This window comes from Pithys albifrons, chromosome Z (assembly GCF_047495875.1).
Source record: "Pithys albifrons albifrons isolate INPA30051 chromosome Z, PitAlb_v1, whole genome shotgun sequence".
In the NCBI taxonomy this organism is placed as follows: domain Eukaryota; kingdom Metazoa; phylum Chordata; class Aves; order Passeriformes; family Thamnophilidae; genus Pithys; species Pithys albifrons.
Genome location: NC_092497.1, coordinates 71,222,252 through 71,237,148, shown reverse-complemented (window position 1 = coordinate 71,237,148; position 14,897 = coordinate 71,222,252). Strand labels below are relative to the sequence as shown.

The 14,897-nt window shown below is 36.4% G+C and overlaps 1 protein-coding gene across 1 annotated transcript in view; it reads right to left on the bottom strand.

The window, feature by feature from the left end:
• ADAMTSL1 (ADAMTS like 1) overlaps window positions 1-14,897 on the bottom strand; it is a 419,662-nt gene that overhangs the window by 139,203 nt on the left and 265,562 nt on the right. Inside the window, exon 5 of the mRNA XM_071581576.1 lies at window positions 6,775-6,820. Within this exon, the coding sequence (XP_071437677.1) occupies window positions 6,775-6,820 (46 nt within the window). The remainder of the gene's footprint in view (window positions 1-6,774; window positions 6,821-14,897) is intronic.

Here is a 14,897-nt window from a genome sequence, read left to right as displayed (position 1 = left end):
TAACTGCTTTGATTTCCTTTGAAAATTAACTGTTGGCCCCCACAGACGTGAGTAACTGCTGCCATTGCACTTCCTTAAAAAAAATCAGAATGAACTACTAAACCTGAAAGTGTCATCTAAGTCCATCGATCTTCAAGATTCCTAATCATTAAGACTTTTTAGGGAAGAAAAATTGCACTGAATAGGAAACAACTCTTCCTCCTTTAACTCTGTGAGTCCTCAACTCTTTCATGACCTTCAGTTTGCAAAGGCTCATGAGATATTGCTGAAACACTGAACCTGTGCTGGATACCTATAATCTCCATTCATCCTGCTGGATCAAGATTTCCTCCACTGCAATGAAAATGTGTATAATTTTAAAGTGATCAGAAACCCCTTTGATGTATGAAACTCATTTCAAAATAAATACAAGAATTTCATTCTCACTTCTTAGGCAACTGATGCTGGTCATACTATTATGGCTTCATTTTCTTCCTCACATCCAATTTTATTTTTTTTAACTTAACATCCTGTTTTATCCTATATTTAAATCATAAGGTCCATGGAGTTTTGCCATGTTTGAATCCTATTCAAAGCAATTTGTATTAATCAACAATCCAGTGGAAAAGATAAGATGAATCCCAGATGTCCCTGAATGGTGATAGGTAGATCAAATTTCATGAGACAAAAGAGGGTCAGGCTTTTTAAAGTTTACTTAGTGGGTGAAATGTAGAAGATTGTATCTTAGCTGCAATAGGTGGAAACAGTCAAGGAACTTTAAAACAGTTTACAATATATGTGCTTGTATATTTGCAGAGGTCAAGAATGATTTACTACACCTGGAGCATTTCCTCTGTGCAAAAAAATTACTAACAACTGGACACTGTGCAGCATCTGACAGAACAGCTTATTGAACCAGTTCCATGGAGTACTCAGAGTGTTTCAGCTGCACCAATTTCCCTACTGAGTAAGAAAGCCTGAAGTCCTCAAGAAGGGGCTTGTCTAAGACTAAGTAAGAACTTGAGACAAAAGTACAGAGACTTAGAAGATCTAAGGATTTAACAGAAAGTCCACTCAGCTTTGAAGCCTTGTTGAGTGCCCTGCTTGAATAAAATTTCTTGCGGCCAGACTTTTCAATTATAAACTCTTACGAACTTAGGAACAGCTGAGAATCATACTTAACTGCTTAGATTGAGAGGAACTTACACCATAGCTTTCTCTGACGACACCAAGACATTGCAGCATCTCAAAGAGAGACGCATGAAAAAAACCAAAAGAAGTAAATGGGGAAATATCAGCAAATATTCTACTCTGTGTTAAATAAACATGTAGTGGAGATAAGGGCTAAAACAGTCAGTGAAGTATAAATGCAAACTTGCATTAGTATTTTTCTTTAGAAATATTTATAAAATACATTTCTCCCCAAAATGTACCTTTTTAAAAAATATGTTCTCTTTTTGGCAAATAATTCAATATGCAGCTTTTAATGTTTTTGTTGATTTTTTTTGTTCATCATTTTAAATATTAAAGTGAAGTGCTTATATTAGATACAGTAACTTTTATTTCATCTTGAAAAACTTCCAAATATTTTGGTCAGAAATTAATGCTAGTACATAATATTAGAGCATACTTTCCTAAAGGCATCGAGGGTACCATATTATTGGATGAAAATAAGCTGTTCAAATTAAAAAAAAAATTATCAGAAACAGTGAATTTAAATTTATAAATTATCCAGAGTCTTGAATAGTAATTAAATGTCACTGTAACGGAAGCAATTACAAATTTATATTAAATGGCAGGAACAGTTGGGGTTTTTTGTTCATTTGGTTGTTGTTTTGGTTTTTAATTTTGCTTTGTTTTAGGTTCGGGGGTTTTTTCCTATTTTTCAATTGTCAGAGATTCACAGTTCTGCTTGCTGAGAAGATAGCAAATCCAGAAGTCTAAGCTTCTGTCATTTGCAGGATACTACAAGCACTTGTTTCCAAGTATGAAGAAATTTCAAGATGACACAAGAGGTTTTAAAATGCACCCAATCAGAAATAAGATGGTAGTTATTAAAATCCATCAGTTTGAAGAACAGACTTTAGTTGCAATAAATGATCAGAGTTTTGAAGAATTTCCATTTAAAAAGTGAACTGGCATTAAATAAATTGTGTATTAGTAAGGAGATATGTACAGTATCTGTATTTTTTTTAATTAGTATTTCACTGCAAAATGCAAACTGGGAGGTTTGATTACAAAAGACTTGACATGGCGTTTCCAGTCACCACTGGGTAGAAGAATTAAATCCTGATAATAATTCTTACAGCTCTGAAAAAATCTACTTGGTGATTGTGCTTCTCACACACATAAGCCAATGCTTCTGAGAATTATGAACTTCTATGGAAGTTTAGGTTTGGCAATTTACAACAGGCTGGGATTTAGTGCATGGAAAGAAGATGAGCAATATCAGTGCTGCTGTATACAAAATGCAGCAGGAGCTGACAAAAAACAGAGATGGAAGTATCTTGTCTTAATGCAAGCCAAAAAATGGGGGATGTCATTACAGCTGGTGCTTAAGCCAAGTGAAGAAAGTGAGGTATACATAAAAAGAATTGCAGGTGGTGTTTACAAGTTTTCTTTCTGTGATTAATGGGGTCTACCATCTACAAATTTTATCTAAAGCTTAACAGAACTGCTCTAAACCTTGTTGAAGAAGCTAGTAATGTTGTGCAGCTTCACCATCAGTCACAAGCATCTCTTTTTTTTCCTTTTTTATTCTTTCTTTTTTTTTTTTTTTAACTGGTCTGGTTCAGAAAGTAGTGTAATGAAAGGAAAAATATCAGGGAAAATAAAAATGTTTTCAACCACAAGGAGTTTGATAACTGAGGAGAAGGAAGATAGAAGCCGTGAAGATAGTACATACTCCAACAAATACCCTTCAGAGAGATTTTCATGTAAATGGAGGGAACAGAAAGCAAAATATAGCATAGGGACAGAAGGACTGAAAAGGGGAAAGGGCAAATGAGATGGTTGACAGCCTAATACAAAATCTGAAAAGAACCTGGCTATGAAGAATGCACCTAGAAGAAGAAACAAAGAGTGTGCTAGCTTGAAAAAGAAAAAAAACCAACAACAAACCAAACCCAAACCCTCAAAAACAAGTAAAAAATTCCTACTCAGTTTGGAATTTTTTTTTTATTTTGCCTAAAGTTTAGTATAATAACTAGATGCAAAAACATGTTTTCTAAAGAAAAACAAATTACTCTCGCTCTCTCTCTGTCTCATTACTTTATTCTAAAATGTCTAGAAACATGCTTTGAGTCAGTATGAATAGTAAGAAGAAAAAAACCCCAGATGCAATTCAACCCTAAATCATCTTCAGATTCTCTCATTCCTTCTTTTACTGTTTACACATGTGGCTTCATACCCATAATGTTTCCAGTTTCTGATCAACATGTAATGTTACTGGCAAACATAGTGGACTGGATTTGTACTTTTAAGGACTGCTCAAAAGCCTTATAGGCAACAGTATCAATCTCTTTTATAGTCTATATTATGCAAAATGGTTCAGTACTGCTGAAATAATTAATATAGATTACTGGAAAAACAGGAACACCACACTTTCTGCTTGCCTTTCTTCTTCTTCATCTCATTTTTCCCCCTCTGTAATTTAATTTCAGGATGAATTAAAACCAGCTGTAACAAAATCCTGCAAATGATAGTGCCTATAAAATGTGTTCATTGCCAGACTCCAAGAAGTATTCTTCCCATTCTCTGATTTCACATTTGAAATAGTTTGCTGTTACTATAGGTGACTACTCATCTCTTTCTGCAAGAGCACAGTCATAAAAGTCAGTCATGACAGTCTGTCACCCCACAGAAAGACAGTTTGCAAAAAAACAAATTGACTGGTTATTTTAGTGAAGAATAACGTTATTCCTCTAGTCATGCACAAGCTAATGGTAGTGAAAGCTTGTATTTCAGGACTCACTGGTTTTCATAAGAATCAAAAAGATATTTTCCATGATGCATGGTAGCTAGCTTCATTTGCAGCGTCAGAATGGGGGAATTTGTTCTCATTTTTATTTTAAGCAAAGGCAGTAATCTAATAGATGAAAATGTAGGTCTCCTTGAGCCTGGAATTTCCGTCCTCTGGATTTTCAGTGTTTTTGTGGATGAATTCTTAACAGGCAAAATCTGAGTTAACAAAAATACACAAAATATTGTGGGCCTTTTCTAGTTCAGAATTCCACAACAAACCATGGGATTAATGAATCATTTCCAAGATCTAATTTGTGTATATGTATCCTTGGATTTTGGAGACAAAACAATAGACTTCATTAAAGACAAAGCATATTATTTACTTTTTTTTTTTTACTATTCTGAAAGAGACAGACAGTATTTCAATGTGACAGCTAAAGAACTCAGTAACAGAGTGGATTTTAGAACAGAGATGCAAGTCTGCAGTTCCTAAACTGCTTTAGATTTACACTGGTGCTACACAAGGTATTTCAAAGTGGTACCCAGTCCCAGACACATGTTGCTGTGGAACACCATGGTTGTACTACAAATTCTGGTGTTAACCATGGTCCCATTGCCCTTGCAGTGCCTGTTGTTCTGAATACTGGTGCCCAGTATCCAAGATTAGGAAAGACTATAAATTGAAGGGCATAACATCTAAATCAAATAAACATACTTTAAAAATAGAAAATGGACTCCCAAAATCAAAAGTCTGCAAAATGAATATTGTCAAGTACTTTCTTCATGACATAAAACTTTATTTGGAAGGCCTGGTCAAAGTATAATGCTGTTAGAAGTTTGACAGTGGTTTGATTTATTGCTGGTTTACAAAAAGCAAAAAAAAGTGAACATTCATTTAATCCTTTTATTAACGACAAGAGCAATGCAGCACAAGCCATTCTTTAACCTCTCCCAAAAAATGGTTAGACATCATAAACACAGTCCTACATCTTCATATACCAGTGGCAAAACTGTCACTGATCTCAGTAGAGTAAAGCTGTAAGTTTCATTTTGTTATTTGGTACAAAATAATTATGTGAGTTCTGCAGCTGTATGCCTCACTGCTATGTTGGAAATTCTGAAGGCAGTATTTCCAGATTCCAAGGTATGTAAAGGAATTACCTGACAAAACTGTGCAAGGTTTTATTTTGAAGGAAAACTGTTCAAGTACATATTTGCAGAGCAGAACATAAGCTAAAAGTAACAAAATATTCCTTCTCTTGGAAAGTTAATGATTCCAAAACAAGGGTTGCAATCCAGTTAAAACTCCACTAAGGAGACCTACGAACAGTTAATGGCAGCAGAGCCAGGATGCTAGCTTGTGCCACTGCTCTTAACACACACATAGGCAGGTCAGATGCAGAAAGGGACTCAAAATGTGCATGCATAAACAACCAAAACAAAACTAATGGGTTTAATTGTAATGCAATTAGTCTTTAACAGTACCTGTTGGTTTTTGGTTGTTTGGTTGTTTGGTTGGGGTTTTCGTGTGTGTGTGTGTGTGTGTGTGTGTGTGTGTGTGTGTGTGTGTGTGTGTGCACGCGATATCACAGAGCTATGGCATGCAGCTTGACTAGCACAAATCAGCCTTTCCACTCCCTACATTGTTGTGGTGTAGCCTAAATTCCTCAGATGAAAACTGAATGGCTAGTCTGCCAGCAGACCTATTAACTACTAAAGGTGGTGTCAGTTAGGGAAGCTGAAAGGCTGATGAGACATTTCAGAAACTCAAAGGATACACTCAAAACAAATTTCAGAGGACTCAAAGAGTCACAGAATTTTCTGAGTTGGAAGACACCCACAAGGATTATCAAAGTCCAAATCCCAAAGAACTGAAAGAAATCTTACTGCATGGGAGACCACAACTCAGATAGAAGCAGTTCCTTTCATTATGATTTGTGGTCTATAGAAGAAAAGATAAGCTAAATATGAGTGAACATATTCATTTTTTTAACTTTAACTTTTAAACTTTTTTAAATAAATCGTCTGTTGACAGACTTCTAAATATGTCCCTATCAGGCATGAGAAACCTTGGCCCAGTGTATGTTTGATTTCATTTTCCATCTTCACTGGTAAAACTGACATTTCTCCATGTAACTTGAGATCCTTTACTATTCTTGGCACCCAATAAAACTTTCCATATGAAAGTCTCTATTTCAATTTTCACCAGTGAAAACATTCTTTCACTTTGTTGAGAAAGAAGTTGAAGTTTCTTATTTTATTGTATTGAAAACTTTATTGAAAACTTTATTTGCCACATATTAAAAAAAACCAAAACAAGCAAGACACTTTGAAAATGCCAAAACATTGGTACAGTCAATGTAAAACTGTTTTTCTAAGACCTGCAGTGGAATTGCAATGCTAGGAGGGCACAGGTGAACAGAAACTTATAGAATCATGGAATCATGTGTCTCCTACTAACTTGTCTTCAATTCTTAGTGGCTTAATTCTGCAGCCTGAGAGACTATCCAATGTGAACAGCAGGTTATCAAAGTATACTGGGAACACAAGTGGTCTGGTTCTGGCAGGAAGGTTGTAAGTAACAACTGAAGTTTCACTGACACTGTATTTGTGATGACCATGACTGCAATCCCTTCCAAATAGTTTTAGCATCAGGCCATAATCTCTCCACTTTTCAAGAAACTGACAAAGGTTTGCCTGTGGTCTGTGGTATAAGGGCAGTTTAGAAAACTAAAATATTCTCAATATCACTTTACCAAATTATTTGCTGTAATATGGACATGATTGTCATATGCGATGACTTGTATCACATAAAAGCTATACTTCACTTACCACATTGCTGCACGTCCTGTACCGGATGTTACGGCCCTCACAGGTCCTGTGTCCAAAAATTAAAAACACACCCAACACTATTAACAGCTGAACATAAAAAGCAAACACATAATACTTCCTGTGTTGGTATCTTTCCCACACATATCTCTAATCACTTACTACCCCACCAACCCTCTTTGCCAAAGTAAAGGGCTCTCAGTCCTTATTGAGGCATTAATTCTACAACTCCTCTGTTTTCCACCTTTGCTTTAAAAATTACTTCATAGAATGTAACATCAACTTAATAAATAAGGTTGGAGGTCAGAATACAGAACTTAGCAGTAAAGTAACATCTGAATCACATTAATAATGCCTTGTGTCTCCATGCAATTCATAATGATTTCACAGGGGCACAGCTCTTCACTTACCTGGGCATACACCTTAGGACTGACAGTCTGAGCAGACTGGCTTTGTCTGCCAGGCACAACTGGGCAATGGGAGGAAGGAACAATGCCTGCAGCATGTGAAATCATAGAATTAGAATAGTTTGGATTGGAAGTGACAATCTACTCCCAAACCCCCTGCCATGGGCTGGGATACCTTTCACTAGACCAGACTGCTCAGAGTCCTGTCCAACCTAACCTTGAACTTCTGGGGATGGGCATCCACAGCTTCTCTTGACAACCTGTTCCAGTGCCTCACCACCCTTACAGTTAAAAAATTTCTTCATAGTATCTAATCTCAATCTACTGTCTTTCTGTTTAGACTACCCTCTTTCAGAGCTTTTACCCAGTTTGATATAAGGGGAAACGGAGAGCATAAAACTTCCACTCAATTCACTAACCCCTCACTGCTCACAGAACCCTTCTGCACAGCATCCAAAGACCAGCTGGGCCCAACAAGGTCAAGGACAGCATGTACCCTGACATGTGCTCTTCCTGGCTCTCCTCCTCTCCTCCCACAGCAGAACCATACCAGTCCTGATGCTGGCTAGGCTCTCAAAAGAAAGGTCAACTTAGCAATCAGCTGTTTGCATTCTAAGTATTTGACCTTAGGTGAAATTTCACATGTTTTATGAGTTCAGACAGCATACTCTGTGGAGGTCCTCAGTACAAATCAGAATGCAGGGTTTGGCTTTTAAAATTTATTCTTCAAAAGAATAGAATTCCTAACAGTTTTAATTTCTTAATTTCAGAACTTTCCCCCACATACAGCCCCATTTCTTTTTTGGCCAGAACACAACAAGTACACATTTTTTCAGGACTAAATGGCTGCCAAGCCTGAATTTTTAAATCCAAACCATTTTGAACTATCCAAGGGAAAGGACAGCATCTGCTTTGTGCTTTTTTCCTTTTTTTTTTCATTTCTGCAAACAGAGAGACTTTTTCAATACTGTGTTAACTCTAAAATAAACAGAACAGGTTTCATTTAAGTTATTGAAGTTATCCTTTCTGTCTCTATTATCCACAAGACTTAATTGTGAAATTAATTTCTTCAGTAGACATTTACACCTGCATCAGTAAAAAATCAGGGCAAAACACAGTTTTGAAAATGTATCCTGATGGTCTAAATGATCACAGGAGAAGACAAAAAAGTAAATAAACCTCATCATATTTTCATAAGAAATCAAAGTAGAAAAATTAGGTGTTCTGTTGTGCAGCATTTGACATATAAACTATTATAGAAATATAATTAATTCAAGTAAATTTGGTCACTGCAAGTATGCACAGAAGTGAAAAGTGTGCGCAGAGTAGCACTACAAAAATTAGTTTTGGCACTATATGAATAAAAATTGTATTCGCAATAGGCTATGAACTAAACCTGCCAACAATAACCAAACATCCAAATTACACTCTGTGCCTACCACTACTATCCCAGTCATTCCTAAGCAATACCGACAAGTGTCTAAAGATAGTGTGAAAACCTTTTTATATTCCAATCAATAGAGGTATCTTGTTAATGATAGGTAGCAAATAAAAAAGTATATTATACAGTGTGCAGGCAGGTCTAGTACAGACCTTGTATACCATATTAAATAACTTGTTTGTCAAGCTTGATATATGCCCTGTCTGTCTCTCAGAAATGCCACACAACCTGTCGGACAGGACTTTACTTCCCACAGACGTGCTGATACCACAATTTCAATTACCGTAATTTATTAAACTTAGAACTATTGAACCCACATGGAAATTTAAACTTCCTTTCTATCAGCTGCCTTTGAGTTTTTTCTTCTTTTCATTGTTTCTTTGTATTGTCTGTTTTGAAGTGAAAAACTTGGTTTTCATTTATTCTTTGCATTAGGAGAAAGAATTGGTACTTTCATTAGACACATGCCAAAGAACTTTTCGTGTTTTTTCTTCCATTTTTCCTCCTTAGGCTATTGGCCAGGGATGTTCAGATAAAATGGGCAATTCTGGATGCAGCTAGTGCTGTGATGATTCATGAGCACTGGGAACCACACTTGCAAAATTCCCCTTGTCCTCCCCGAAAGACCAGACTTTGGAGTTTGGTTGTTTCAAGGTCATTTCCCAGCTATCACCCATCAACTAATGCAGGCAAACAGCTTTCAGCCTGAGAAAATATATTTTCACAATAGATTTGCAGAGTAGTTTGTGTTTCAATCCAAGGTGCTTCATGACAGTATTCCAGATTCTCTTGAGTATCTACTTTTGGATTCAAAATCATGGGATTTGCATGCATAACTCGGCATGGATGCTTTGCAGAATTCCAAAGCACTAAGAATTTAACATGCAAGGAAAGACCACGGCAGATTAGTGAGACCATGTTGTGAGATAGTCACTTTAGATGCTCTGGTTGGGATTTTTCAGTGGAAAAAGGTAGCTGAGGATTTGGCTTGACAGGCAATTATTACCAAGTGAATATGAAATAAAAAACAATCTGTTGGAATCATGTTTCATTCCTTAGTCACTTGTTTCCAGTAAAGTTTCTGAAAGAGGTTAACAATATTTAATATATTAAAATATTCTCTTGTCTTAATGTAAACAACTGAAGCAGGTTCCAATTTGTAGAGTGACTTAGTTCAAGTGCCCCCCTCAAAGATCTTAAATAAATGTGTAATTGTGCTCAGCTAGAGTTAGAAGCCTTGCAATAACCCATACCAGAAAGAATAGCGACCCCATGCCAAAGTTGTCTTTATCTGTAATTACCAAAGACAATGAAAGAGATTTGCAGAGGAGGACCTTATCAACTCTTGCCATTTTCAGGAGTCATCAAAGGTAGAAATGCTTTCCTTAAGAAACAAGTCTCCTCATAAACAAGCAACTATGAGTCATGGATGTATTTATTTGCGCAAGTGAATTTTGAAGCAACTGCTCACTGCAGGGTTTTGGAAGTTGATGTAATGTTGAATAATCTTCACTCCTTTATTTTCACACCGCTTGATAACCACTGTTCTGGGACAGATTCTGGTTTTAGCACTGTACTTATGAGAAAAGTATCCTGTGGGCCTGTCTCTTCCTATGAGATCTTAGGCAGGCCACGATAGCCCTGCCCTTACCCTGGTGTCAGCAGGCTACTCACACAGGGTAGCACCATCTTGCATCTCTCTCTGTTGATCTTACCTCTTTCCCAAATGTATGGTGTTATGACCCACCTGTCATCCTCAATGAAATTTCTATGTCTGCCCTTGTCTGAGAAAAGTGAGTCTCTTTTTTTCTTTCAGCATACCCCTTTCCCATAAGGAAGTGTGAGGGAAGGTCATGAACACCAAATTGTTATGAACAAGGAAGATGCATTGTGACTACATTGACTTCAAGGAGTTTACTTTTTTAAACTATCCGTTCGAGTCTGCCAACCTCATGTCCAAATCATTCAACTGTCTAAATCATTCATTAGGTTGAAAAGATATGTAAAGATTTTTCCCTATTCTTTTGTTCACAAGCAACTTTCCTGTCTCTCCTGTTGTAGAGATGCACTAGTATGTTTTGCCATGCATCTTAGCATTTGAACTGCAAAAAGCTTTCATTCTCTGTATTTAGAAGTTTGCCTTTTATAACCTTCTGCACATAGATGAAACGTGAAATACCGGAAGAGTTACATGAATAGTTAACTTTGAGACAAGAAAAGTGGGTACAGCTACATAAGCCAACTTTCCCTGGCAAATTGTGTTACACATCTATATGAATAGTCTTTCTTCAGGAGTAAAAAAAATAACCAGGAGGCAAAACACCAACTGCAGTCACTAATATGCAGGAAACTGGTGAGGCAAATAAAAACATGGGTACTGATCAAAGGCCACAAAAAGCCAACTTTTTAAAAGGGTTATGTTTTTCACCATCTTGCATTAGGCAATCAATAATTCTGATGTAAATAATATTAGTATACGTAGCATCAATGGTCCCATGTGAACCTCATGAAGCTCAACAAGGCCAAGCACAAGATGCTGCGTGACAGCAACCTCCGAAACAGACTGAGTGATGACCAAGAGCAGAGAAGGACTTGGGAATACCAGTAGATAGAAAATTAAGTATGAACTGACAATGTGCATTCGTAGTCCAAAAAGTCAATTTTATCCTGGGCTGCATAAAGAGAAGTGTGGCCACCAGGTCAAGGGAGATGATTTTCTCCCTCTACCCTGCTCTCATGGGACCCCACTTCAGGTACTGTGTTTGGCTCTGGAGTCCCTGTACAAGACAGACACTGAGCTGTTAGAGCAGATCTAGAGAAAGATCACAAAAATAATTAGTGGGCTGGAACACTTCTATAAAGAAAGACTGAGAATGTTAGTGTTGCAGATGGGTTCATGAGGGTAGAGTCCTCTTTAACTAACATAATTTCCTTATAAACAAGGTCAGACATCTAATTGACCAGCAGGTGTGTTTTTCTGGAACTAAGCAAAACTTTTGATGCAGTTTGTCACAGTATCCTTCTGGATAAGCCAGAACTGTTGAATGACAAGAGCTCTTCCAGTGAACCTGGATATAAGAGCAGTGTATCGTCCAAGTGATGGCTTCACAGACATTTTTGCTAGATAGGCTAGTTCTGAACAGACAGGTGGATTTATTGAGAATATATTCATCACTCACCTTTGGTACAAAGTTGATTACCCTTCATTCTACTGATCAGTTTATCACCAAAAACACCAACGCGTAACATGCCTCTGACAGCTCTAGTAAGGGATTACATAGGGAAACAACACTAAAAAAGTGTTTTATATGTTTTTGGACACTTCAGTGAGGTGCAAAAGCCAGAAATTAGGACAGCCAGCCTACAGTGTGGCTAACTGGTTGTCTGAAGACCACCAGCAATCATTCCACAGATCACAATGCTGATCTACATTGTGTGAAATTTGCAGCTTCTTATAGTGTTGTCATATTGACTCAAATTTAAGATTGTTGCTTGTTTCTGCCACTAGGAAGAGTTAGAGCTGTATCTCTCCAAAAGAAAAAAAAAAAAAAGGGAAAAGAAAAAGCTTCTCCATCTAATGAAACCAGAAAAAGTTCTCATAATTACAGATTTCACTAATCCCAGAGTGCAGGAAACACTTCATAAAGTTGCCTAATTTGCCTTTATTTAGTAGTGCCAGGACAGAGCAGGCTGCTTTTATATCATTGCACAATAATTGCTGTAATATATGTTAGCTTCTAATTGACAGTGAAACAACCCATAACCTACAATAATTGTTCCTTTGTAATTTTCACTCAGAAAGTTTAAAGGAATTTTTATCAATGTTAGATGTGGAAAACTTCAAAATCTCTGGTAATCAAAGCCCTGAGACAGCTGACTTTGTGCCCACAGTCTGAAAATAGGGGTCACAACCACATGGTTTGCCTACAATCTAAATTCAGTTGTGAAGCAGCATTAGTAGAAAATATTTTGGTATCAAAATTATATAGATGAAATGTTAAATGGGTTTTTTTCCCCCCAATATGTAGTATTTTATGTATCCTGATTTCAATGCTAGTCATAATTGTTTTAATACTTTCTTATTCTCTTATTTAACTTCAAACAAACATGAATAGCATGTATGCAATCATCTGACAGACACCAAACCGTTTGATGCTTGATTTGTGAATTTTTTGAATAAGTGTGATCAAAATGAGAAAATATTTCTTCTTCTTAATGAAAAAAAATCCAAATTATTTTGGGCTTTTTCTGTCTAATGAAGAATGCCCACATCATAAAATTGACTTAATTTTTTGTTAATTTAGCTAATTTTCAAAACCTAACTTTCAAAGGTGTAATTTGGTTGCTATTTTACTGATCAGCAAGTCAAACTACAATAAAGCTGAGAGTTACTTATGCAGATCTTCTGTTTTCATTCTTCAGAATGCAATGGTAGTAGTCTGAACAGCTAAACCAGTGAATAACTTCAGCTAATTCATCAAGCAGAGCTAGCGGAAAGGATATTTCACATTCATAATTCACTTGCATTATCACAAGGCAGCCATCATTGGAAAAGTAGAAAAAATATGTTCCTGTAAGTAACACAGCCAGTATGAGGCATCTGAACAAAGTTGAGAGTAACTCTCTTATGTTTACTTCCTCTTTCTTTTTTTCCTTTTTTTCCTTTTATTTTTTTCCCTTTGCTATTTTTGTCTGTCTGCTTTTGTTGATTTTTTTTGTTTTCTTGTTTGTTTTTGTTTTTTTTTTTTAAATCTCTGACACTTATGTGGAGGGAAATTTCTCAGGAGGATGTTATTGTTGATTTTCTTCTACTGCTAAACAAATTCTGGCCCTGTAATTCAGATTCAGTATTCATGGGACTCCATAACTAGTTCAGCACTTTGCTATACACTCTGGCAAACTGTTATCTACTTCATGGGGTTTTTTCATAAACAGCAGCAACAGCAACATATAGGGTTTCTAAGCAGACTGAAAAATAGAGTACTTATCTATGATCCAGAAAAATAATTTGCAAAACTCTAGGACATCCTGCTTTTCTTCTACCTATCACCTTACTTTAGTAGAAAGTGATGGTGAATTTAGAAGATGATAGGAAGAAAAATCATAATTGTCTTCTTGCCAAGCCTAGAAATAGCAAGATACTATTGCTACTGCTGTAGTACTTATCCATAGGTAAAGTACAATTCCAGAAAACATAGAATATTTTCAGGACCAGGAAGGGTGAACTCAGCATAGGAGATTTTACAACTTCTTTTACAATTTGAAAATGTATCACGATATAAGAAAATGAAATAAACACACGTGAATTTCAGATATCTAATTCAACCATTTATTCTTATGCTGTTTGAGATTGCTTGAATCAACATGCATACTTATTAATTACTGGATGGAAGGTATGTGAGTTATTGCCAACCACTAAGCTGTATGACAAACTCCAGTGGAGCTGTGCAATAGACAAACAAGCAATAGTCGGATTCTCAGCAAGAGGCAAAGACCATATTGCAGTATCTCTCTACCTGCTCTGCCTATGTGTTTCCAGAAATCTTGGTAGCCAAAGTATACAATAGCTAATAAAACTCATTTCTCTGTAGAAGCTCAACAGTTGGTAATTTGGCCCTCAAGAAAAACAGAAGTGTTCTGTGGTTCTCCTCTCTACACCTTTTGATCAGCAGCATTGCATTGCAGTTCAGGATGGAGAGGAGACAGATGAGGAGTTTCTCTTTCCTGAGCTTTGTAATGAATTCAAAATAGACAAAAGACAGAAATACTGAAGGGCAAAACCCTTTAAAATGATAAAATGATAAAAACACCTCTCTACACAATATATGATTAGTCTGGGAGGTTCACTTTCAAGTGAGTTGAGGAAAAACCCAGTATCATTTAAAGGGAGTCTAACCTTTTGTGTAAGTAACAATAATATCAAAAGTGAAAAAGAGTTCATGTAATTAAAGAACATGAAAAGTGTCATCCTTTGAGGTTGAGCACATTCGTTAACTAATTATTATTTTTATTTTCCCAGGGCTTATTCTGTCCCTGAAGCGACCCAGTGCTGCTTACTATCAACATGGAATACCAGGACATAAAATTGACTTGGGCTGGCAACTCCCATCTGCTTATGTGACTGGTACATTTATTTATGTCACTATCATAATGTCCCTAGCATAATCAGAACCAGTTGTTCTAATGAAAGATACTGTTAAACAGCCCCTACCCTGATATTTTTGTCATCTAAATCACTAGAAAATATATTTTCTCACTAACACTTTCCATTCTTTCAT